This window comes from Hyla sarda, chromosome 1 (genome assembly GCF_029499605.1).
Source record: "Hyla sarda isolate aHylSar1 chromosome 1, aHylSar1.hap1, whole genome shotgun sequence".
In the NCBI taxonomy this organism is placed as follows: domain Eukaryota; kingdom Metazoa; phylum Chordata; class Amphibia; order Anura; family Hylidae; genus Hyla; species Hyla sarda.
The window spans coordinates 372,480,293-372,507,900 of NC_079189.1; the positions used below are offsets into that span (position 1 = coordinate 372,480,293).

Sequence of the window (27,608 nt, forward strand, 5' to 3'; positions counted from 1 at the left end):
AAGTACAGGAAAGATTACATTTTTTATAGAAGTAATTTACAAATATGTTTAACTTTCTGCCACCAGTTGATTTAAAAGAAAAAAGGTTTTCACCGGAGTACCCCTTTAATGAAAATACTTTAAACGCCTGTTGGGTGTTAAGGCTCACTATACCCCTTGTTACATTCTGTGAGGGGTGTAGTTTGCAAAATGGGGTCACATGTGGGTATGTCAGAACCGCTGTAAAATCAGCCACCCCTGTGCAAATCACAAATTTAGGCCTCAAATGTACATAGTGCGCTCTCAATCCTTAGCCTTGTTGCGCATTTTACGCCCACATATGGGGTATTTCCGTAATCAGGAGTAATTACGTTACAAATTTTGGGGATCTTTTTCCCTTTTACCGCTTGTGAAAATAAAAGGTATGGGGCAACACCAGCATGTTAGTGTAAAAACATAAAAAATTTTACACTAACAGGCTGGTGTAGCCCCAACTTTTCCTTTTCATAAGGGGTAAAAAGAGATCTCCAAACTGTAGCCCTCCAGCTGTTGCAAACCTGCAAATCCCAGCATGGCCAAACATAAAACAGCTGTCTGGGCATGCTGGTAGTTACAGTTTTGGAACATCTGGAGGGCTACAGTTTATACAGGATGTATAGTGGTATCCAAACTGTAGCCCTCCAGATGTTGCTAGGCAACCCACCAGCTTCTGTAGGATCCAGGGAGCCGCATCGCCATCCTCTGCTGCCGCCGATCGCCGCCGATGGGTAAGTGGATTTCGTCGCCGGTCTCTGTCGGTTTCCCCGTTCTGCCCCCAATCATCGCTTCTTAACGACCAATAGGAGGGGTGGCAGGGTGTACCTGTACACCCTTGGTCCTTAACTGGTTATTGCCTCTAAAGCATACCATGTCATTTAGTCATTTCATATTTTGCAATCAGGTTGCCTATCCTCTTCAGACATAACCTTCTCAATAACTATTCACCACTTAGAGAAGAATGCTTTGGCATGTTTGTCAGGGTCCTTAAAGCATACCCGTCAGATCCAACAAAATGCTCAGTACCTAATCCTGACCATTTACATAAAATTTTTATGTGTCTAGCACCTTTTTATTTATTTTTTATTACACTTTTAATTTAGCTCACTAGTCTGAATTCCTCTGAAATGGAGGGGGCGTGGCCTCACTGTACAGGTCTCCGCCCCCTCCCTCAGTATGCTGTCTGCTCACATCTCCCCTAGCATTAGCAAAACTACAACTCCCAGCTTGTCCTCACTGACAGTAGCGGGACACAAGCTGACTGTGGGAGGATTTTTCCTCCAGCTGTGAGCCCTGCGCTCACAGCTGTCAATCAAGGAAGTGTGTCCATGACATAGGTGATGATGCATGGACACAGCAGGACTAGTATGTGTCCAAGCAGGCGGGGGGGGGGGGGGGGCAGTTGTTTGACAGTTTTTTACAGTATGAAAATGTTCTAATGAAAGCAATTGTAAAACCTATTGGTTTTGCATGCTTTACAGTATATCAAAAGTGTTTGTATCGGACAGTGCCCATTTAAAGGAAAAGTATCATGTAAAAAATTCTTATCCTCTATAGGAGAGCCGGGGCTCTGAATAGGAAATCGCAGGGGGCCCCAGCGCTTGGAACCCCTGCAATCTAAAACTTACGTTATTTTTTTTTACGTGATACTTGTCCTTTAAGCGTCTGCATGGAGTCAAAGGGGAGTAGCCTAAGTAGGGTGTCCACAACTTCCAACAGGGTCAGCACTGTATCTTTAAAGGGGTACTCCCAGGGATTTTTTTTTTTAAACAACTGGTGCCAGAAATGTAAACAGATTTGTAAATTACTTCTATTAAAAAATCTTAATCCTTCCAATACATTTTATGGGCTGTATACTACAGAGGAAATGCTTTTTCCTTTTGGATTTCTCTGATATCACGACCACAGTGCTCTCTGATGAGTTCATTTTAGGAACTGTCCAGAGCAGCATATGTTTGCTATGGGGATTTTCTCCTGCTCTGGACAGTTCACATGTTTGTATTTTGCTGCAGCTGATTTTGCTTCCCATTGACTTTAACCTGCTACTGCGGGTGTTCCACAGCAGATTACACTGACTACAATGGGGTCTGCTGCCCATGTTAAACATGTGCATATGTGAATGTACTCTAAAGCTATGTTTATACTGTTAATTTGTAGCTATAAAAAATACAACTGTTTTTTCTTTTAGCGGCTGTTTGAAATTCCAGCTGTTTTTATACACTGACAGCAGCGTTTCCCAAAAAAAAAAAAAAAAAGACTATTTATACTGTGTAAACATAGCCAAAAAGAGAAACTGTGTTTATTGCTCATAGCAGCCAATCGCAGAGTAGCTTTCTTTTTTTATAAGTAGTATAAGAAGTGAAAGTGTTTGTAGATGGTTTTAATCAATCAATTTTTTATGGGTTTCTCTATCTTTTTCAATATCCGTGCGGATCCAATCACTGAGACTGGTCTCAAGTGCTCCGGTTTGAATGCATTGGCGGTCAAGTATACTCCACTGCTGCTGCATTCAGACTTTGTAGAGATACTTAACCTGTTGGGAATTTCAATCCCTGCCGCTAGCCGGACAGGGATCGGAATGGGATGCCTGCTGAAATTATTCAGCAGACATCCCGTGCAAATGCCTGGGGGGGGGGGGGGGGTCCTGATCCCCCTCCCCCACCACCATGTCGGCGATTGCCGCAAATCGCCGATCAATTCAGATGGGCGATTCCGTCAGAGACCTCCCCAATCATCCAAAAGGATAGGAGCGAGGTGGGTTGCCACCTCCTCCTATCCCCTGCGATTGGCCGGTCAGGATCACAGGGCAGAGGCGGGGGGTGAAAGTTAATTTCCCCCGCTCTGAATGTCAGGGTAGAGCAGGGGAAAGATGGCGTTGATGGGCGGGGGCCATGGATGCGGCGGGGGCTGCTGCCGCTGGTTACCTGGGTTCACGCGGAGACCAGGGACCGGCAGCTGACAGGAGGCAGCAGGCAAGTGGAGGCAGTGGCGGCGGTGTCCCAGATGCAGCAGTGAAGATTGCCGTAAAGTGATCTTCACTGCTGCTTCTAGGAGTTTCAAAACTACAACTCCCAGCAGGCCCAGACAGCCTTTGCCTGTATGGGCATGCTGGGAGTTGTAGTTTTGCAACATCTGGTGGGCCACAGTTTGGAGATCACTTGTCCTTCCAGATGTTACAGAACTACAACTCCCAGCATGCCTGGACAGTCTCAGCATGCTGGGAGTTGAAGTTTTGCAGCATCTGAAAGGGCACTGTTTGGAGACCACTATACAGTGGTGTCCAAACTGTAGCGTTCCAGATCTCAATTTAAAGCATGCTGAGACTGTCCAGGCATGCTGGGAGTTATATTTGGCAACATCTGGCCCTTCAGATTTTGCAGAAGTACAACTCCCAGCATGCCTGGGCTGTCTGGGCGTGCTTGGAGTTGAAGTCTTGTAACATCTGGAGGGCTACAGTTTGGAGACCACTACACAGTGGTCTCCAAACTGTTCTCCTTCAGTTGTTGCATAACTTCAACTCCCAACATGCCCTTCGGCAAGTTATAAAAAGTACTAAAGGTTTTCGGCGATGCAAGTATTGACGAAAATTTAACATAAAGTAGAATATGTCACGAAAAAAAAAAGTACAAGCATCCCAGAGTTATTAATACTTAAAGTGACAGTGGTCAGAATTGCTCTGGTCCTTAGGGTCAAAATGGGCTCGGTCCTCAAGGGGTTAAAGGGGTATTCCACTGAAAAACAATTTTTTTTTCCCTATCAACTGGCTCCAGAAAGTTAAACAGATAGGTAAATTACTTCTATTAAAAAAAAAATCTTATCCTTCCAGTACTTATCAGCTGCTGAAGTTGAGTTGTCCTTTCTGTCTGAAAAAAGTGCTCTCTGCTAACGCCTCTCTGTCTCAGGAACTGTCCAGAGCATGAAAGGTTTGCTATGGGGATTTGCTCCTATTCTGGACAGTTCCTGAGACAGACAGAGGTGTCAGCAGAGAGCACTGTTATCAGACAGAAAACAACAACTCAACTTCAGCAGCCCCTAAGTACAAGAAGGATTAAGATTTTTTAATAGAAGTAGAGTTGTTCTTTTCTGTCTGATAACAGTGCTCTCTGCTGACACCTCTGTCTGTCTCAGGAACTGTCCAGAGTAGGAGCAAATCCCCATATTAAACCTATCCTGCTCTGGACAGTTCCTGAGACAGACAGACAGGTGTTAGCAGAGAGCACTTTTGTCAGACAGAAAAGAACAACTCAACTTCAGCAGCTGATAAGTACTGGTAGGATAAGATTTTTTTTTAATGGAAGCCATTTACACATCTGTTTAACTTTCTGGAGCCAGTTGATATGAAAAAAAAATAAATAAATGTTTTTCACTGGGATACCCCTTTGACTAGTGGCAGCTCATTATATAGGGTAAAATCAGTTTTCTTGCCACGTGCTCATGTCCTCCTGCCCTCCTGCCTGTTCTCACTCGTGAAGAAAATGACTCTTAAAGTTGTCCCATGACCCTTAAGTAGTTATTGGTGTTTGTGTGTGGCATCCTGTAGTAGTTACCGGGTTCTGGGCTTTAACCACTCCTGTTCAGGTGTGATTTACAGCCCGGGCATAGCCAATGTCACCAGGGGAGCATAATGGTGACATGGCCTGTGCCCAGGTTGGGTAGGAGTGGTTACAGCACAGAGCGTGGTGACTACTAGAGCATGCCACACGCCCTAATGACTACTTAAGGGGTATTGGCATACAGTGTGGCCAGGAGGACATAGCACACAGCTGATTATGCCCTATATAACATGTTGACACCAGATATATACGGTAACATTTGCTGACCTGTTCCCTTTAAATTGGCCAAGTACAGTGTTTCTCTAACTTAATCTCTTAAGGACACAGCAAATTTTGGCCTTAAAGGGGTACTCTGCCCCTAGACATCTTATCCCCTATCCAAAGGATAGGGGATAAGATGTCTGAACGCGGGGGTCCTGGCACTGGGACCCCCTGCGATCTCAGCAGCGGCACCCCAGTTATCTGGTGAACGGAGCGAACTTCGCTCCATGCTGGATGACTGGCGATGCGGCACCGGAGGCTCATGACATGCCCACTACCATAGCATTGCATTGAGAGGGCGTGACATCACAAAAGGAGCGTGACCCCCTGACGTTACAAGCCACCGTCGATACAGCCGACGTTCTAAACGAACTGCGAGTGCTGTAGGAGATTGCGGGTGGGGTGGGGTGGGGGGGGGGGGGGGGGGGGGGGGAGTGGGGTTTCAGAAGGTTTCATTTTCACATTGTAAACTTAACGGTAAAAATGACATGTGTTCTTTATTCTGTGGGTCAATACGATTAAAATGACACCCATACTAAATGCTGTTCTATTATTGTACTGTTTAAAAAATTAAAAAATCTCAAACTTTTTAAACAAAATTCTACTTTATCATTTTCCGTATACGGAGCTGTACGAGGGATAATTTTTTTTGTAGGATGTGATGTGACAAAAAAGCTACAATTTTGGCCTTTTTCTTTTTTTTACATTTACGTCATTCACCGTACGGGATCATAAACATTATATTTTGATAGTTTGGACATTTATGCTTGCGGTGATACCAATTATGCTTATTAATATTTTTTTTACGCTTTTTGGCATAAAATGGGGAAAAAACGGACCATTAAAATTTTTATTGGGGGAAGGGCTTTTTCACATTTTTTTTTTCACTTTTTTGGCCCCATAGGGTACTATTTATAACAATCATTAGATAGCATATCCTGAACAGTGCTATGCATAGGCATACCAAATAAATACCGTATATACTTGAGTATAAGCCGAGTTTTTCAGCACGATTTTTCGTGCTGAAAACACCCCCCTCGGCTTATACTCGAGTGAACTCTCCACCCGCAGTGGTCTTCAACCTGCGGACCTCCAGAGGTTTCAAAACTACAACTCCCAGCAAGCCCGGGCAGCCATCGGCTGTCCGGGCTTGCTGGGAGTTGTAGTTTTGAAACCTCCGGAGGTCCGCAGGTTGAAGACCACTGCGGCCTTCGACATCATCCAGCCCCCTCTCACCCCCCTTTAGTTCTGTACAGTACTTACCTCCGCTCGGCGCTGGTCCGGTGCTGCAGGACTGTCCGGAGAGGAGGTCGTCCGGTGGGATATTGTTTCCGGGCTGCTATCTTCACCGGGGAGGCCTCTTCTAAGCGCTCCGGGCCCGGCCCAGAATAGTCACGTTGCCTTGACAACGACGCAGAGGTACGTTCATTGCCAACGTACTTCTGCGTCATTGTCAAGGCAACGCCTCTATTCCCGGTGAAGATAGCAGCCCGGAACCACTATCCCACCGGACGACCCCCTCACCGGACAGCCCTGCAGCACCGGACCAGCGCCGAGCGGAAGTGAGTACTGTACAGAACTAAAGGGGGTGAGAGGGGGCTGTATGATGTCGAAGGCCGCAGTGGTCTTCAACCTGCGGACCTCCGGAGGTTTCAAAACTACAACTCCCAGCAAGCCCGGACAGCCGATGGCTGCCCGGGCTTGCTGGGAGTTCTAGTTTTGAAACCTCTGGAGGTCCGCAGGTTGAAGACCACTGAGGGCGGATGATGACAAGAGGATGATGAAGGGGGGGTGTGGGATGATGACAAGAGGATGATGAAGGGGGGGTGTGGGATGATGAAGGGGGGTGGGGATGATGACAAGGGGATGATGAAGGGGGGTGGGGATGATGACAAGGGGATGTGTGGGATGATGACAAGGGGATGATGAAGGGGGGTGGGGATGATGACAAGGGGATGATGAAGGGGGGTGGGGATGATGACAAGGGGATGATGAAGGGGTGATGTGTGGGATGATGACAAGGGGATGATGACAGGTGATGATGATGAGGGTCTGGATGATGACAGGTGGTGATGATGATGATGATGTATTTCCCACCCTAGGCTTATACTCGAGTCAATAACTTTTCCTGGGATTTTGGGTTGAAATTAGGGGTCTCGGCTTATACTCGGGTCGGCTTATACTCGAGTATATACGGTATTATTTGTGTGGGGAAATTGAAGAGAAAATAGCAATTTTGCTGATTTAAAAAAAAAATAAAATAAATTTTTGCTCGCGTTCGGCACATCACGGATCGGGTAGACAGGTTGCTGGGTGGGGCTGGACAGGACCCAGCAGTCATGGTACATATTGGCACCAATGACGGTAAGAGGTAGGTGGAATGTCCTTAAAAATTATTTCAGGGACTTAGGCCGTAAGCTTAAGGCAAGGGCCTCCAAGGTAATATTTTCTGAAATATTACCTGTACCACGAGCCACACCAGAGAGGCAGCGGGAGATTAGGGAGGTAAACAAGTGGCTCAGAAGCTGGTGTAGGAAGGAGGGGTTTGGATTCATGGGGAATTAGGCTACAGATTCTACCATAGGGACGTATTGCACCTCAATGGAGAGGGTGCAGCTGTGCTTGGGGAGAAGATGGCTTGAAGGGTGGAGGAGTGTTTAAACTAGGGACTGGGGAGAAAGGAACTTACAACATAGAGGGGGAAGATAGTGTACATAGAGAGGCGGACTTATTAATGTACCTGGGGGTGGAGCAGAGGGAGGGCTTAGAATAGTTAATAGGGATAGGCTTCATAGAAAGAAATAACATACACCTTTTGAATTGCATGTTGACTAATGCCAGAAGTCTGTCCAATAAAACAGAGAAACTGGAATGGTTGATGTCCGAGGAGAATTATGACATAGTGGGTATAACAGAGATTTGGTTGGACGATAGCTGTGAATGGGCGGTCAACATACAGTGTTATAGTCTATTCAGGAAGGATCGGACAAAATAGAAAGGGGGAGGAGTTTGTCTTTATGTGAAATCGAGTCTGGGGGAGTTTAACTATCCTGATATAAACTGGGAGACTAAGACCTGTGAGTCTTATAAAGGAAACAGATTTCTGACTATAGCTAAAGGCAATTATCTGTCCCAAATGGTGCAGTGCCCGACCAGTGGGGACACCCTACTAGACTATTAACCAACAGACCAGACAGAGTAACTAATGTGCAAGTAGAAGGACACCTAGGGAATAATGATCATAATATAATACATTATAACTTGATCTTCAATAAGGGAATCTCTTGAGGGGCCACAAAAACAATGGACTTTAGGAAGGCAAAGTTTGATCAACTCAGAAGTCCTTAACAATATAATTTGGGATAATGTCCTCAAAAACATGAATACTGACACTAAATGGGAGACTTTTAAAAATATCTTAAAGGGGTTATCCACCATAAGGTGATTTTAGTATGTACCTGGCAGACAGTAATGGACATGCTTAGGAATGATCTGCTCTTGTCTTGGGGCTAAATGGCTATGTTGTGAGATTACCATAACACTGTGGCTAGCTTATTGTGAACTGGTATTTCCTGTTTGAGTTTTCTTTTTTTTTTTTTTTTTTTACTACAAATCCCACAATTCTATTTTCCTCCCTCCCATACATCAGCCACCCCACCCATTGAAACATAAATGAGCTGCATCCATTGAAAAGACCTGTGATTTTCAATCAGGGTGCCTACATCTGTTGCATTAGTTGCAGATTGATCTCTCTCCCACCAAGCGATTGCTCCACCCATTGAAGCAGACAGGCTCCCTGTCATCAGGTGACTAGTGAGTCAGGTCTAGGCTGCATTGCAACCTGGGAAAAATCTGAGACAAGTCGTTTTGTATGCTGTTAAAAATAAATATTGGGGTGAAAATCACATAAGAATAGTGAGAAAACCGTCACACACAGGTACAGACACTATATTATGAACTACATTAATTTTACAGCCCCTGTAGCATAGTCAAATAAAAATTCCTGGAATACCCCTTTGAATTATCACTGTAAGATGTATATACCTTATGGGAATAAAAGGGTCAGAAATAAAAGAAAACCAATATGGTTGAATAAAAATGTTAAGGGGGGAATAGATGACAAAAACAAAGCATTTAAACCAGGGCTGTGGAGTCGGACGAAATTTTCGGTACCTGGAGTCTGAGTCGGCAAACAATACACCGACTCCGACTTCTACTAAATTTAGATTGGAATAAAAAAAAAAAAAGCAAGTTTAAGTGTCCCAATTAATGAATTCTCTACTTTAAGAATAAAGACCAATGCATGCAGTGCCTCACGTAACCGCAAAACGAATACGTTAAGTGCCCGTGAAGAAGCATGCTTTTCATGTGCTTTACTATATGGCACACAACGCACAATTAGGAGCGGCAATACTTATACTTTCCATAGGGTTGTGTTCTGCTGTTACAGGGAACCCATGGGTAACCTAGCCTCTCACTGATAAGGGATTAAGTAAATATGTTTTTTCAGGACTAGAGGCACTTGTATAAGTGAAGGGAATGGAGGGTCAATGGAGGGTCCAAGCTGTAAACTATTGGAAAAACTGCTGCCATTCAGCTAAGGCTATAAAAACTTGTAAACTCGATTGTTAGCTTAAGGGGGTTCTCCGACATCTTATCACCTATCCAAAGGATAGGTGATAAGATGTCAGATCGCCAGGGTCCCGCTGCTGGGGACCCCCGCGAGTTCGCTCTGTGCGTAATGACGGGCGATACAGGGGTCACAGCTCCGCCCCTCGTGATGTCACGGCCAGCGCCCTCAATACAAGTCTATGGGAGGGGGCTTGGAGGTCATCACGCCCCCTGCCATAGATTTGCATTAAGGGGGCGTGTTGTGATGTCACGAGGGGTGGAGCCATGACGTCACGCTGCTCCGTCCCAGTATCGCCCATCATTACGCACAGAGCGAACTCGCTCTGTGTAGTAATGAAAGCGCGGTGCCTAGGGAAATCATGTTTTATAATAAATGCCCCTTCCTGGATCCTCCCACTGCCCTATCTTCAGCCGCAGATCAGCACACAAACTGTTCAATACAGTAGACTGTTGGCTTCCCAGCCAGTAGTCCTGTGGTAATGACATGTATCTTGCCTTTCTTTCCTTCACGGAATGTATAAAATGCATTTGCATATTAATACAGAGGAGTCGGAGTCAGAGTTGGAAGTACAGAAAACTCCGGAGTCGGAACATTTATCTACCGACTCCACAGCCCTGATTTAAACTACTAAAACAGGATGGCAGTGAAGAAGCATTAAAAAGCTGTAGAGAAAAATTTAAAAAACTGATAAAAGCCGCAAAAATAAAGACGGACTCATTGCCAAAGAGTGTAAAACTAACCCCAAAATGTTTTTTAACTATATAAATAGCAAAAAAGGTTACAAATGAAAGTGTTGGCCCTTTAAAAAATGACATGGAGGAAATTTTAAACGGGCATCAGGAAAAAGCAAATATATTAAACAAATTCTTCTCCACTGTATTCAGTTTCACCGAGGAAAATGAAATGCCAGGTAAAATACAGCGAGATAAGGTAAACTCCCCTATATATGTCACTTGTGTAACCCAGGAAGAAGTGCAGTCCCGCCTACAAAAAAATCAAAATAGATAAATCCCCAGGTCCAGCTGGCATTCATGCCCGTGTTCTAAAGGAATTTAGTAATGTAATAGACCAACTCCTATTTTTAATATTTATGGACTCCATAGTAACAGACTGTTCCCCAGGACTGGCGCATGGCAAATGTGGAGTCAATATTTAAAAAGGGGTCAAAAGGTGACCCCGGGAATTATAGACCTGTTAGTTTTACCTCCGTTGTATGTAACTTGTTTGAGGGTTTTCTAAGAGATGCTATTTTTAAATATCTTGATAAAAATAAATGTATGACTCCATATCAGCATGGCCTTATGAGGGATCGGTCCTGTCAAACTAACCTGATCAGCTTTTATGAGGAGGTGAGCTCCAGACTGGACCAGGGACAATCGCTGGATGTCTTATATCTGGATTTTTCCAAAGCATTTGATACAGTGCCACATAAAAGGTTGGTGCATAAAATGAGTGCTTGGACTGTGGGAAAATGTGTGTAAGTAACTGGCTCAGTGATAGGAAACCTGAGGGTGGTTATTAATGGTACTTATTCTGATTGGGTGACTGTTACTAGTGGGGTACAACAGGGGTCAGTCTTGGGTCCTGTTCTGTTTAATATATTCATTAATGACATTTGTAGAGGGTTGAATAGTGAAGTAGCAATCTTTGCAGATGATAATAAACTCTGTAAAGTGGTAAACACTATAGAGGACAGTGCACTGTTACAAATAGATCTGGATAGGTTGGAGGTTTGGGCTCGGAAGTGGCACATGATGTTCAACACTGATAAATGTAAGGTAATGCACATGGGCAAGAAAAATCCGGGCTGGGATTATGTATTAAATGGGAGATCACTTGGGATGACTGATGTGGAAAAGGACTTGGGAGTCTTAATTAATAGTAAATTTAGCTGTAGTGACCAATGTCAGGCAACTGCTGCCAAGGCAAATAAAATCATGGGGTGCATCAATAGGGGCATAAGATGCCAACGACAAGGAAATAATTCTACCGCTGTACAAATCACTAGTCAGACCACACATGGAATACTGTGTACAGTAATGGGCACAAGTGTACAAGAAAGATATAGTGGAGCTGGAGAGGGTTCAAAGACGGGCAACCAGAGTAATACGGGGAATGGGAGGACTACAGTACCCAGAAAGATGATCAGAATTAGGGTTATTTAGTTTAGAGAAAAGAAGGCCCAAGGGAGACCAAATAACTATGTATAAATATATCAGGGGACCTTACAGAGATCTCTCCCGTAATCTATTGATACCCAGGACTGTATCTATAACAAGGGGGCATCTGCTACGTCTTGAGGAAAGAAGGTTTCTACACCAGCACAGACTGGGGTTCTTTACTGTAAGGTTAGGTTCAGACTACGGAATTTCCGCCTGCAATTCCGCTTTGAAATTGCAGGCGGAAATTCCGCTTGCTAAAATGCATAGTGTAGTGAATGGGTTTCCGTTCACAAATTCACACTTCGGAATTTGCGAAGCGCAATTTGTGAACGTAAAATCCGCTTGGAAATTTCCGCCTGAAGAATGGCGGTGCTCTTTCTTCAGGTGGAATTCCGCGCGGAACACATTGCAGTCTATTGGAGACTGCAGTGTCCGCGCGGTCCTAGCGTCGACTGATTCGCTCCGGAGATTCCGTAGTCTGAACCTAGCCTAAGAGCAGTGAGACTGTGGAATTCTCTGCCAGAGGAGGTGGTCATGGTAAACTCTGTATAAGAATTTTAAAAGGGGTCTGGATGAATTTTTGGAGAATAATAACATCACAGGGCCCCCCCATTAGACAGCAGCAGGGCCCCCTGGGGGGGTCCTGCTGCTGTCTAATGGGGGGGCCCCTGCTGCTGTCTAATGGGGGGGCCCCTGCTGCTGTCTAATGGGGGGGCCCCTGCTGCTGTCTAATGGGGGGCCCCTGCTGCTGTCTAATGGGGGGCCCCTGCTGCTGTCTAATGGGGGGCCCCTGCTGCTGTCTAATGGGGGGCCCCTGCTGCTGTCTAATGGGGGGCCCCTGCTGCTGTCTAATGGGGGGCCCCTGCTGCTGTCTAATGGGGGGCCCCTGCTGCTGTCTAATGGGGGGGCCCCTGCTGCTGTCTAATGGGGGGGCCCCTGCTGCTGTCTAATGGGGGGGGGCCCTGCTGCTGTCTAATGGGGGGGGGGGCCCTGCTGCTGTCTAATGGGGGGGGGGCCCTGCTGCTGTCAAATGGGGGGGGGCCCTGTTGCTGTCTAATGGGGGGGGCCCTGCTGCTGTATAAAGGGGGGGGCCCTGCTGCTGTCTAAAGGGGGGGGGGCTGCTGCTGTCTAAAGGGGGGGGGGCTGCTGCTGTCTAAAGGGGGGGGCCCTGCTGCTGTCTAAAGGGGGGGGGGCCCTGCTGCTGTCTAAAGGGGGGGGGGCCCTGCTGCTGTCTAAAGGGGGGGGGCCCTGCTGCTGTCTAAAGGGGGGGGGGCCCTGCTGCTGTCTAATGGGGGGGGGCCCTGCTTCTGTCTAAAGGGGGGGCCTGCTGCTGTCTAAAGGGGGGGGGGCCCTGCTGCTGTCTAAAGGGGGGGGGGGCTGCTGCTGTCTAAAGGGGGGGGGGGGGCCTGCTGCTGTCTAAAGGGGGGGGCCCTGCTGCTGTCTAAAGGGGGGGCCTGCTGCTGTCTAAATGGGGGGGGGGGGGTCCTGCTGCTGTCTAAAGGGGGGGGGGAGCTGCTGCTGTTTAAATGGGGGCCCACTGTCTAAAGGGGGGCTGTGGTCTACAGGGGGGCTGCTACTTATGTCTACAGGGGGGCAGCTGTCTACAGGGGGGCTGCTGCTAATGACTGCAGGGGGATACTACCTACTATTAAAGACAATCTTACAGCAGAGTCACCTGCACTAACTTGAATTTATATGTAGATAATGCAGGTGACCCGGTTTCTAATGCTGCTCACCATGTGGTCACAGGTCTCGCCGCCAATGCAAATTTCCTGTTCTGTCCAATGGAGAAGAGAGAAATCTTGGCTCATACTACAGCAGCCGCCTCCATTGTACACAACAAGGACCCCACATATCATACGGTAAACAACGCCAGAAACCGGGTCATCCTGGTGTCAGATTCCCTTTAAAATATAAGTACTCGTACTTGGTATCGGCGAGTACTAGAATTAAAGTATGGGTACTCGTACTCGGTCTTAAAAAAAAATGGTATCGGGACATCCCTACTTTTAACCTACATGGAGATCTGGCATGGGAGACAGAGACAGGAGGCGGAGAGCACCATGCACTGCTGCTACAAACAAGGTGGATGTTGTGGGTGCAACTATATATGTGTGTGTTAGATGGGGCTGCCCCTGCCCTGCAACTTGCTCCTTTCCAGATGGCAGATCTAATAACTCTGCTGCCACCTGCAATGCTCACAGTCAGCTCCAGGCCCCTTTCCGCACCTCCCATCTACTGCGGTCAGTCTCCCTCCTGCTGCACCTCCTTGTCACTGCTGTAAATGTCCCCCCTGCTGCACCTCCTTGTCACTGCTGTCAACCTCCCTCCTGCTGCACCACCTATCACTGCTGTTACCCTTCCTTCTGCTGCACCACCTATCACTGCTGTTACCCTTCCTTCTGCTGCACCACCTATCACTGCTGTTACCCTTCCTTCTGCTCCAGCTCCTATCACTGCTGTCACCTAGGTACGTTAAGGTACGTCTAGCCCATATCCTTTTATTTAGTGGCTGTAAGTTAAATGGGTTAGGCCCCTGTGTCATTTTATGCATTTATAACTCTGAGATACTTTTACTTATCATTCTTATTCTGGAATTGATTTTTTGTGACATATACTACTTTAAGATAGTAGTAAATTTTAGTTGATACTTGCATAATTTCTTTGTAAAAAAAAAAAATTTCCAACATTTCATGAAATAATTGAAAACTTTGCATTTTCCTAAAGTTGAAATGCTCTGCTTGTACGGAAAACAGTAATTCCAAATAAATAACATATGGAGTCACGTATTCAATATGCCTACTTTATGTTGGCATCATAAAGTAGACACCTTTTTTACTTTTTGAAGACCTCACAGGGCTATTAACCCTTTAGATCGCCGCTGACAGCGGCATCTAAAGAACCCTGCAAATGCTCTCTGGTGGTCCAGTGGGGTGGATTAAGGGAGCGCAGATCACACCAATCAATGGGGTTCTATGGAACCACATTCATCTGTATGAGGAATCTAATGATTCCTCCTAAAAGTCACCTAAGGAAACTAATAAAGTGTAAAGAAAAAAGTTTAATAAAAGTTTTAATAATGAAGGGGTTAATGTGTTTTTTTAAAGTTTAAAACACCCCCTTTTTCCCAAATTCCATATAAAAAAATAAATAAGGATAAACATATGGAGCATCGCCGCGTGTGTAAATGTCCGAACTATACATTTATAATGTTAATTAAACCGCACATTCAATGGCGTATACGTAAAAAAAATACCAAAGTCCAAAATTGCGTATTTTTGGTCACTTTGTATACGCTAATTTTTTTTTTTAAAATAAAAAACTATCAAAAAGTCCCAGCAAAACAAAAATGGTACCAATGAAAACTTCAGATCATGGTGCAAAAAATAAGCCCTCATACTGCCCTGTATACGGAAAAATAGAAAAGTTATAGGGGTCAGAACAGGACAATTTTACACATACTAATTTTGGTGCACGTAGTTACAATTTTTTTTAAAGTAGTAAAATAAAGAAAAAACTATATAAATTGGGTATCATTGTAACTGTATGGACCTACAGAATAAATATATGGTGTCATTTTTACCGAAAAGTGCACTGTGTAGAATCGGAAGCCCCCAAAAGCTCAAAATGGCATTTTTTTTTTCCAGTTTTGCCCCACAAATAATTTTTTTTTCTGGGTTTGCCTACATTTTGTGGGGAAATGATTGATGTCATTACAAGGTACAATTAAAAAAATAAGCCCTCATATGAGTATGTAGGTGCAAAATTGAAAGCACTATTATTTTTAGAAGGTGAAGAGGAAAAAACTGAAAAACCTGTCGTCCTTAAGGGGTTAAAAGGACATTTAGAAAGTTTGTCAACCTTTTAGGTGCTTCACAGGAATAACAGCAAAGTGAAGAGGCAAAATCTCAATTTTTTTTACAACTAACTTGTTGTTGCAGCCCTAAATTTCTTATTTTTAAAAGGAGGAAAAGCCCCGCCAAATTTGTAACCAATTCCTCCTGAATACTGAAATACCTCATATGCAGACAAAGTGCTGTGTGGGCGCAAAACAGGGTTGAAAAGGGAAGGAGAAACACTTTGAGAAACAATTTGGCTGGAATAGTTTTTGGGCGCCCCATGTGCCAGTACAAGGGAAGCCTCTTCATGTGACACTACTTTGGAAAATACACCCCGCAAAGAGTGTAATGAGGGGTGCAGTGAGCATTTAAACCCCATAGGTGTTTGGCACAATTTTGGAACAGTGGGTAGTAAAACTTTGGATAAAAGCAATCCCGTTGAACAGCGTGTTTTTTGCTGTATGAATTGTAACCAAAACTCTGTCAGACACTCACTGCACCCTTTTGTTTCCTTCATACACACTGCACCCTTTGTTTCCTTGAGGGTGCAGTTTCCAAAAGGGGGTCACATGTGGGTGTTTTTTTGTTTTTGTTTTTTTGTTTTTGTGCGTTTGTCAAAACCTTTGCAACTATCAGTCATTCCAATGCAATTCACCAATTTAGGCCTCAAATGAACTCATGAGCTTTGTTGTGCACCCGAAGAGCACTTTACATCCACATATAGGGTATTTCTGCACTCGGTAGAAGTTGTATTACAAATTTTGGGGGGCTTTTTCTCCTTTTACCTCTTGTGAAAATTTAAAGTATGGGGCAACACCAGCATCTTAGGGTAAAAAAATTAAAAATTTTTACACTAACATGCTAATGTAGCCCACAAGTTTTTCTTTCCAGAAGGGGTACAAAGCAAAACCCCCCCCCCCAAAATTTGTAACACAATTTCTCCCAAGTGCAGAAATATACCCCATATATGGCCCTAAACTGTTGCTTTGAAATATGACAGGGCTCTGGGGTGAGAGCGCGCCATGGACATTTGAGGCCTTAAAGGAGTAGTCCAGTGGTGATTCAGTGGTGAGCAACTTATCCCCTATCCTAAGGATAGGGGATAAGTTGCAGATCGCGGGGGGTCCGACCGTTGGGGCCCCCCGAGATCTCCTGTATGGAGCCCCGACAGCCGGCGGGAAGGGGGCGTGTCGACCTCCGCACGAGGCGGCGGCCGACACGCCCCCTCAATACAACTCTATGGCAGAGCCGAAGCGCTGCCTTCGGCAATCTCCGGCTCTGCCATAGAGATGTATTGACCCGCCGGCGGGGGTCGACACCCGCTATCTCGGCGGAGAGCCGGGGCCCCGTACAGAGAGATCGCAGGGGGCCCCAGCGGTCGGACCCCCCGCGATCTCAAACTTATCCCCTATCCTTAGGATAGGGGATAAGTTTTTCACCACTGGACTACCCCTTTAATTAGAGATTTGCATAGGGGCAGCTGACAGTTGCAGAGATTCAGAGGGTCTTGCATGGAGAGGACTGCCAGTGTGCTTACATATGACTTAAAGGGGTACTCCACTGTCCAGTGTTCGGAACATTTTCTTCCCAATGCTGTGTGCGTGCTACGGGGTCAGCCACGCCCCCTCGTGACATCACGGCATGCGCACACAGCCTAATCTTTGTTTTTTTTTGACTAGGCCCATGTGCAGTACAAGCCCCCAATATGTCTTCATCTTGGCTGCATTGATGGGGGTACATAGGGCCTAGCCAAAAAAGCATCGGGGTGCTGAGACACAAAATGTAGTTTGTTCGAGCCACCATCAAATTGACAAAGTCCTCATTGAAAAAAAACATAAAGTCAATTTCAGTGACGACTGTAGGGTCAATTTGGATTCATGGGTGGCCATCAAACCCAGGAATCAGTGGCTCATAACTATCTGGAACATGGGTCCAGACGGGATCACCTATATGGGGGAGGTGGAAGAGAGAAGAAAAGTGGGGTCTTCCTCTTCTCCTCATTGGCAGACATTGATGCAAGCATGACGTCTGTCTCCACAAAAAATTCCCTGTGGCAGTGTCTCCCAAACAGGGTGCCTCCAGTTGTTGCAAAACTGCAACTCCTGGCATGCCTGGACAGTCAATGGCTGTCCGGCCATGCTGGGAGTTGTTGTTTTGCAACAGCTGGAGACTCCCTGTTTAGGAGATGGTACCATACAAGCTGCTTTTAACCCCTACAGGACCCATGACGTAACGGTACGTCCCGACACCCTGGGTCTTAAGGACCAGGGACGTACATTTACGTCATGGGCAGTTTTAGTCCCCGCCGTGCGCCGGGTGGGGATCGGAGCAGGATGGCTGCTGAAATCATTCAGCAGGCATCCCGTGCAAATGCCCAGGGGGGTCATCAGACCCCCCCATGTCGGCGATCGCGGCAAATCGCAAGTGAATTCACACTTGCGATTTGCGCGATTCCGGGTCTATAGTGACCCGGTGACCCGAAATGTAAGGGGGATCGCGGGTGTCTAAGACACCCGCGATCCCCCTGAAGCGATAGGAGTGAGGTGGCACGGGTGCCACCCCTCCTATCCCTGCTATTGGTGGTCTAGACGCGACCACCAATAGCAGATCGGGGGCGGGGGGGTTTACTTTCGTTTTCCCCCGTCCTGCCCTCCCACAATAGGCAGGGCAGGACGGGGAAACGACGGGGACCGGTGCCGAAGATCCACTTACCGATCCGGGCGGGCGTCGGAGGCTGCAGGCGACGGAGATCGGCGGGCGGCGATGACGTGCGGCTGGATCCGACGGAAGCCGGTGAGTTGCCTAGCAACATCTGGAGGGTACAGTTTGAGACCATTATACAGTGGTCTCTAACTGTAGCCCTCCAGATGTTGCAAAACTACAACTCCCAGCATGCCCAGACTGCTGTTTGGGCATGCTGGAATATGTAGTTTTGCAACAGCTGGAGGGCTACAGTTTGAGACCACTATATAGTGGTCCCTAAACTGTAGCCCTCCAGATCTTGCAAAACTACAACTCCTAGCATGCTCAAACAACTGTTTGCTGTCAGGGCATGCTGGGAATTGTAGTTTTGCAACAGCTGGAGGTCCACAGTTTGGAGATCACTTTGCAGTGGTCTCTAAAACTGTAGCCCTCCAGATGCAAAACTGCAAATCCCAGCATGTCCAAACAGCAATCAGCTGTCTCGGCATGCTGGGAGTTGTAATTGCGTACCTCCAGCTATTGCATAACTACATCTCCCAGCATGCCCTTCGGCGATCAGTACATGCTGGGAGTTGTAGTTTTGCAACAGCTGGAGGCACACTGGTTAGAAAATACTGACTTAGGTAACAGAACCTAACTGAAGGTTTTCCAACCAGTGTGCCTCCAGCTTTTGCAAAAGTACAACTCCCAGCATGCACGGTCTGTCAGTACATGCTGGGAGTTGTAGTTTTGAAACAGCTGGAGGTTTGCCCCCCCCCCCCCCCCCCCCCCCCATGTGAACGTACAGGGTACATTCACACGGGCAGGCTTACAGTAAGTTTCCTGCTTCAAGTTTGGGCTGCGGCAAATTTTTTGCCGTAGCTCAAACTTCTAGCGAGAAACTCACCGTAACCCGCCAGTGTGACTGTACCCTAAAAACACTACACTACACTAACACCTAATAAAGAGTAAAACACTACATATACACCCCCTTACACTGTCCCCCCAATAAAAATGAAAAACGTATTGTATGGCAGTGTTTCCAAAACGGAGCCTCCAGCTGTTGCAAAACAACAACTCCCAGCATTTCCGGACAGCCACTGACTGTCCAGGCATGCTGGGAATTTAGCAACAGCTGGAGGCACCCTGTTTGGGAATCACTGGCGTATAATATCCCTATGTCCACCCCTGTGCAATCCCTAATTTAGTCCTCAAATGCGCATGGCGCTCTCTCACTTTGGAGCCCTGTCGTATTTCAAGGCAACAGTTTAGGGCCACATATGGGGTATCTCCGTACTCGGGAGAAATTGCACTACTAATTTTGGGGGGCTTTTTCTCCTTTTACCCCTTAGGAAAAGGAAAAGTTGGGGCTACACCAGCTTGTTAGTGTAAAAAAATAAAAAAAATTACACTAACATGCCGGTGTTGCCCTTTACTTTTTATTTTCACAAGTGTTAAAAGGAAAAAAAAAAGACCCCCAAAATTTGTAACGCAATTTCTCCTGAGTATAGAAATACCCCATATGTGGGCGTAAAATGCTCTGTGGACGCACAACAAGGCTCAGGAGTGAGAGCGCACCATGTACATTTGAGGTCTAAATTGGTGATTTGCACAGGGGTGGCTGATTTTACAGCGGTTCTGACATAAACCCCCCCAAAAAAATACCCACATGTGACCCCATTTTGGAAACTACACCCCTCACGGAATGTAATAAGGGGTACAGTGAGCATTTACGCCCCACAGGTGTCTGACAGATTTTTGGAACAGTGGTCCGTGAAAATGAAAAATTTTATTTTTCATTTGCACAGCCCACTGTTCCAAAGATCTGTCAAACGCCAGTGGGGTGTAAATACTCACTGCACCCCTTATTAAATTCTGTGAGGGGTGTAGTTTCCAAAATAGGGTCACATGTGGGGGGTTCCACTGTTCTGGCACCACGGGGGGCTTTGTAAACGCACATGGCCCCTGACTTCCATTCCAAACAATTTTTTTTCCCAAAAGCTCAACGGCGCTCCTTCTCTTCTGAGCATTGTAGTGCGCCAGCAGAGCACTTGACATCCACACATGGGGTATTTCCATACTCAGAAGAGATGGGGTTACAAATTTTGGGGGGTCTATTCTGCTATTAACCCTTGCAAAAATGTGAAATTTGGGGGGAAACACACATTTTAGTGAAAAATTTTTTTTTTTTTTTTTACATATGCAAAAGTCGTGAAACACCTGTAGGGTATTAAGGCTCACTTAATTCCTTGTTACGTTCCTCAAGGGGTCTAGTTTCCAAAATGGTATGCCATGTGAGGGTTTTTTCCTGTTATGGCACCATAGGGGCTTCCTAAATGCAACATGCCCCCCAAAAACCATTTCAGAAAAACGTACTCTCCAAAATCCCCTTGTCGCTCCTTCGCTTCTGAGCCCTCTACTGCGCCCGCCGAACAATTTACATAGACATATGAGGTATGTCCTTACTCGAGAGAAATTGGGCTACAAATAAAAGTATACATTTTCTCCTTTTACCCCTTGTAAAAATAAAAAAATTGGGTCTACAAGAACATGCGAGTGTAAAAAATGAAGATTGTGAATTTTCTCCTTCACTTTGTTGCTATTCCTGTGAAACACCTAAAGGGTTAAAACGCTGACTGAATGTCATTTTGAATACTTTGGGGGGTGAAGTTTTTATAATGGGGTCATTTGTGGGGTATTTCTAATGGGAAGACCCTTCAAATCCACTTCAAATCTGAACTGGTCCCTGAAAAATAGTGAGTTTGAAAATTTTGTGAAAAATTGGAAAATTGCTGCTGAACTTTGAAGCCCTCTGATGTCTTCCAAAAGTAAAAACTTGTCAATTTTATGATGCAAACATAAAGTAGACATATTGTATATGTGAATCAAAATTTTTTTTATTTGGAATATCCATTTTCCTTACAAGCAGAAAGCTTCAAAGTTAGAAAAATGCTAATTTTTCATCAAATTTTGGGATTTTTCACCAAGAAAGGATGCAAGTTACCATACAATTTTACCGCTATGTTAAAGTAGAATATGTCGCGAAAAAACAATCTCGGAATCAGAATGATAACTAAAAGCATCCCAGAGTTATTAATGTTTAAAGTGACAGTGGTCAGATGTGCAAAAAACGCTCTGGTCCTGAGGTGTAAAATGGCCTGGTCCTTAAGGGGTTAAAGGACATCTGTAGTGCAATATAACTTATCCCCTATCCTTTGGATAGGAGATAAGTTATAAATCACAGGGGGTCCGAGTGCTGGGGCCCCCCGGGATCTCCTTGACGGGGCTACGGCAGTGTGCTGGAAAGGGGCGTTCCATCCCTGCATAACGCGGTGGCTGACTCGCCCCCTCCATGTACCCCATAGAGATACATGGAGGGGGCATGTCTGCCGCGGCTTTCTTCTGGGGCCGAAACTGCACTTCCTGCAGACTGCCGTGGCCCCTACCAGGAGATCCCAGGGGGCCTCAGCGCTCGGACCCCCCGCAATCTATAACTTGTCTCCTATCCTCTGGATAGGGGATAAGTTATGTTGCGCTGGAGTACTCCTTTTTATTTATTTATTTTTTTTTTGGGGTGGGGGGGGGGAGTAACTGTAAGAGTGGATTTTCCACGTCTTGTTTTCCGCAAATCAAACTCTGAGCGGGAAACTTACTGTTGACCCACACGTGTGCTCTAGCTGTTGCATAAGTACAACTCCCAGCATGCACGGGCAGCCAAAGGGCATGCTGGGAGTTGTAGTTATACAACGGATGGATGCACACAACTACAACTCCCAGCATGCTCTTTGGCTGTCCGTGCATGCTGGGAGTTGTACTTATGCAACAGCTAGAGCAAATAAAAGTGCCTCTAGCTGTTGCATAGCTACAACTCCCAGCATGCACAGATAGTCAAAGAGCATGCTAGGAGTTGTAGTTGATTGCCCACAGTTGTTGCATAACTACAGTTCCCAGTGTGCCTTTTGGCTGCGCATGCTGAAAGTTGTACTTATGCAACAACAGGAGGCACCTCCTGCTGGTCCCAATCCTGCTCACACCGGTCCGATCCCACTGACATGCTGCTATGCTGCCGCTGCACACTGCTGTGCACCCATTTTTGTGGGCATGCTTTATGTGTTACTCAGTAGTCATTGTATGGAAAGGTATCCTGTGTTATAGAATCTGCCTCATGTGTATTAGATCTTTTACCTTTCATGATAGTCTTTATTGTAACTACATCTGTGCGGATCTGATACCTAATGTAAACAGGAAGTGTTAGGGTCCTTTTAGACAGGCTGGAGATAACGCAATAAGGGATCTCAGTGATCGGCCCTCATTTGCTGCGCCTTCATAAGGCTAGATTTTTCATGCAGTCCTTTAAATTTTAAGTTGCACATCTCCTGTTTACACATAGTTGTAGCCTGCATTTTTCTAAAATGCTGTACAAATCAGTTTATTGAGACAATACATTCTTTGTGTCCAAATTTCCTTTTGATAATAAGAGAACAGCTGGAAATAAATAGCAGCAGTCATAAGTATGGTGTGTACAGATAGAGGGCGTGAAATGGTGAGCATAACATGACTGAGGAGAAGCATTAGATTTACGGTAAAAGTTGAAAGCATTTACTAGTCCAGAAAATCTTAAATGTTTTTTCAGGGAGCTTGAATTTTTCTAAATCTGTAGTAGAATGTTTTCAGAATAGTATAGCTGTTGTGTTCACACACTGTTTTTAAGGCTTGTCTATAGGGTTTTTGAGCCTGATATTTGCTTTTGGGACTTTTTTTTTATTTTGTACTTTTTATTTGCTTTTGGGCAGCAGCAAAAGCTATAACTCAAAAAAAGCCATTTTCATTTGGGATACGTGTTGGGCCATTGCATGACTTGCAGCACATTTATTATGGTTTTAGAGACTTTTTAGGCTTTTTAAAAAAAATTTTTACTTCACATATGATGGCATAAGCCACAAATTTGACGCATTCTTAACATCTCTAGTCTAAGTTAACACAATTTAAGAGTTAGACAGCTATTGTAACTCTGGACTATAAAGCTCAGATTTTCACAAAGGACTTTTGAAGTCCAGAATGTATTCATTCATTTAAAAGAAATGCAGACAGCACTGCTCCTCGTGGAGCAGTGTCGTCGCACCCCCCACCCCCCCCCCCCCGCAGCGCGATCGCGGGGGGATGGGGGAAGTGATCCATATCTGAGGTAGTCGGAGGGCTTATCTCTGCTCCTGTATCGGCTGCTGCGCTGTGAATGATAAAGCCTGGCAGGAACCAGGCTTTATCAATTGAGCACAGAGCACACAGATCAGTACATTGATCTGTATGTGGAATCAAATGGTTCCTCCTAAAAGTCCCCTAATGGGACTAAAAGTGTAAAAAAAATAAAATAAAAGTTTAAAAACACACAATTACTACTAATCACTAAATCACTTCCTTATTAGAAGTTTAAATCACCCCCTTTTCCCAAATTCCATATAAAAAATATATAAACATAATAAAAATAAACATATGTGGTATCGCCACGTGCGTAAATGTCCAAAGTATAAAAATATAAGGCTAATTAAACCACACAGTCAATGGCGTACACGTAAAAAAATTCCAAAGTCCAAAATTGTGTATTTTTGGTCACTTTGTATACCCTAAAAAAATTGTATAAAAAGTGATCAAAAATTCAGATCAAAACAATCATAGTATCGATAAAAACTTCAGATCACAGTTCAAAAAATGAGCCCTCTTATCATCCCGTATATGGAAAAATAAAGTTATAGTGGTCAGAAGAGGCCAATTTTAAACATACTAATTTTGGTGCATGTAGTTACAATTTTTTTTTAAGTAGTAAAATAAAGAAAACCTACATAAATTGGGCATCATTGCAACCGTATGGACCTACAGAATAAATATATCGGCCCTCATTTACTAAGAGTGCAGCGTGGGTTTGTGTTTCTTCTTTGTGTTTTCAACCTTTTTTTCACTTGGTATATACTAATCTGTCGCACTTTTCACAATACTTTTAGTCGCAGGGAAAAATTCTGTCTCACCATAATTGCTGTCGTAGGGTTTTCTGTCGCACTGTAAATTCTGTTGCAGGCAGGTTTATTTCTGTCGCACGGTTTCTTCTACAGAAGTACAGATGTGGGAGATGGGAATCCCAGCAGGGGTTTCCTTGACCTTCCAGTCAATATCAGACTTCAGAACTGGAGCGCTACATCGGCGTAGTGACACAGGAGTCGGGTATAGATTTGTAATTGCTTTTTATTGAAAATTATAAAAAGTGGCAATACCTGGTAGGACTACGCATTTCTGAGGGGCTCCCTCCTTCCTCAGTGTGGATACAGTACATATATAATATTTCCATGAATACATTAACCCATTAAACATTTTAAGTTTGCCGGGTCTGAATGCCATTGGAGGGCTGAGTATGACGTCAGCCTCCAGGGTCTATTAAAGGTATAGAGGAATGAATGGGCTAGATCTATAACATTGTGATTTTTTTTTTGAAATCAATGGGCCCAGTGTGGTCTATGGAGATCTTGTGGCAAACTGGGTAGAAAGCTAAATAGCAGTTTCCTGGTAGTAATGTGGATGGGAGACCCCAGTGTGGGTTCAATTCCCGGGTTGATATACAGTGTTTTGGGATTATACTTCAATTAGGCTAGGAATTATTTTTTGAACTGTGGGAACTAGGTCAATTGGATACCACACATTACCTCTTGTTTCAATTAACCTAGTTGCCCATTTATGGTATCCAATAGACCTAGTTCCCACACTTTCTTAGCTATTAATTGACCCATATATGTCTATCCTAATTAAAGTATAATCCCAACACTGTATATCAACCCGGGAATTGAACCAACACCAGGGTCTCTCATCCACATTACTACCAGGTAAGCTGTTTAGCTTTCTACCCAGTTTGCCGCAAGATCTCCATAGACCAAAATTGGCCCATTGATTTCAATGGGCAAAAAATCACAATGTTATAGATCTAGCCCATTCATTCCAATAAACCACCAATAGACCCTGGAGGCTGACGTCATACTCAGCCTCCAATGGCATTCAGACCCGGCAAACTTCAAATGTTTAATGGGTTAATGTATTCATGGAAATATGTTTATATAACGTACTGTATCCATACACTGTAACTCGGACCTGAGGAAGGAGGGAGACACATATAGATAGATGTATTAAATAAGTATTTGTGTGTGTGTGTGTGTTTGTTTGTTTGTTTGTTTGTGTGTGTGTGTGTATGTGTATATATATATATATATATATATATATATATATATATATATGTATATGTGTGTACAGTACAGACCAAAAATTTGGACACACCTTCTCATTCAAAGAGTTTTCTTTATTTTCATGACTATGAAAATTGTAGATTCACACTGAAGGCATCAAAACTATAAATTAACACATGTGGAATTATAGAGATAACAAAAAAGTGTGAAACAACTGAAAATATGTCATATTCTAGGTTCTTCAAAGTAGCCACCTTTTGCTTTGATTACTGCTTTGCACACTCTTGGCATTCTCTTGATGAGCTTCAAGAGGTAGTCACCTGAAATGGTCTTCCAACAGTCTTGAAGGAGTTCCCAAAGATGCTTAGCACTTGTTGGCACTTTTGCCTTCATTGGGTTCAGGTCTGGTGACTGTGCAGGCCCGGTCATCTGGCTCAGCACCCCATCACTCTCCTTCTTGGTCAAATAGCCCTTGCACAGCCTGGAGGTGTGTTTGGGGTCATTGTCCTGTTGAAAAATAAATGATGGTCCAACTAAACGCAAACCGGATGGAATAGCATGCCGCTGCAAGATGCTGTGGTAGCCATGCTGGTTCAGTATGCCTTCAATTTTGAATAAATCCCCAACAATGTCACCACCAAAGCACCCCCACACCATCACACCTCCTCCTCCGTGCTTCATGGTGGGAACCAGGCATGTAGAGTCCATCTGTTCACCTTTTCTGCATCGCACAAAGACACGGTGGTTGGAACCAAAGATCTCATCAGAGCAAAGCACAGATTTCCACTGGTCTAATGTCCATTCCTTGTTCTTTATCACAAACAAGTCTCTTCTGCTTGTTGCCTGTCCTTAGCAGTGGTTTCCTAGCAGATATTCTACCATGAAGGCCTGATTCACACAGTCTCCTCTTAACAGTTGTTCTAGAGATGTGTCTGCTGCTAGAACTCTGTGTGGCATTGACCTGGTCTCTAATCTGAACTGCTATTAACCTGCGATTTCTGAGGCTGGTGACTCGGATGAACTTATCCTTCGCAGCAGAGGTGACTCTTGGTCTTCCTTTCCTGGGGCGGTCCGCATGTGAGCCAGTTTCTTTGTAGCTCTTGATGTTTTTTGTAACTGCACTTGGGGACACTTTCCACCTAGAATATGACATATTTTCAGTTCTTTCACACTTTTTTGTTAGGTCTATAATTCCACATGTGTTAATTCATAGTTTTGATGCCTTCAGTGTGAATCTACAATTTTCATAGTCATGAAAATAAAGAAAACTATTTGAATGAGAAGGTGTGTCCAAACTTTTGGTCTGTTCTGTGTGTGTGTATGTGTGTGTGTATATATATATATATATTAGGGATTGACCGATATTGATTTTTTTTTTTAGAGCCGATAACCTGTGAACTTTCAGGCCAATAGCCGATAACTTATACCGATATTCCATGCATTTTTATTTTTTGGCATTTTAACTCCTTGGTGACGGAGCCCATTATAACCATAGGGACGGGAGCACTGGACGGGACCACTGTCACTTTAAGCATTAATAACTCTGAAATGCTTTTACTTTTCATTCTGATTCCGAGATTGTTTTTTTCGTGACATATTCTTCTTCATGTTAGTGGTAAATTTTTGTCGATACTTGCATCATTTCTTGGTGAAAAATTCCAAAATTTCATGAAAAATTTGAAAATTTTGCATTTTTCTAACTTTGAAGTTCTCTGCTTGTAAAGAAAACAGACATTCCAAATAAATGATATATTGATTCACAAATAAAATATGTCTACTTTTATGTTTGCATCATAAAGTTGACATGTTTTTTACTTTTGGAAGACATCAGAGGGCTTCAAAGTATAGCAGCAATTTTCCAATTTTTCCACAACATTTTCAAAATCAGAATTTTTAAGGGACCAGTTAAGTTTTAAAGTGGATTTGAAGGGCTTTCATATTAGAAATACCCCATAAATGACCTCATTATAGAAACTGCACCCCTCAAAGTATTCAAAATGACATTCAGAAAGTATGTTAACCCTTTAGGTGTTTCACAAGAATAGCAGCATAGTAAAGGAGAAAATTCAAAATCTTCATTTTTTACACTCGCATGTTCTTGTAGACCCAGTTTTTAAATTTTTACAAGGGGTAATAGGAGGAAAAAAAAAAAACTAAATTTGTAACCCAATTTCTCTCGAGTAAGGAAATACCTCATATGTGTATGTCAAGTGTTCGGTGGGCGCAGTAGAGGGCACAGAAGG

At 44.4% G+C, this 27,608-nt stretch overlaps 1 protein-coding gene across 2 annotated transcripts in view; it reads left to right on the forward strand.

Annotated features, from left to right (window-relative positions):
* VPS13A (vacuolar protein sorting 13 homolog A) overlaps nt 1-27,608 on the forward strand; it is a 350,725-nt gene that overhangs the window by 14,272 nt on the left and 308,845 nt on the right. Inside the window, exon 1 of one of the 2 annotated variants that reach the window (XM_056523526.1) lies at nt 704-746. The exons of the other annotated variant lie outside the window; for it this stretch is intronic. Within the exon in view, the coding sequence (XP_056379501.1) occupies nt 743-746 (4 nt within the window). The 5' untranslated portion in view covers nt 704-742. Of the gene's footprint in view, nt 1-703; nt 747-27,608 lie in introns of those variants that run through there. 2 annotated transcript variants of the gene reach the window in all.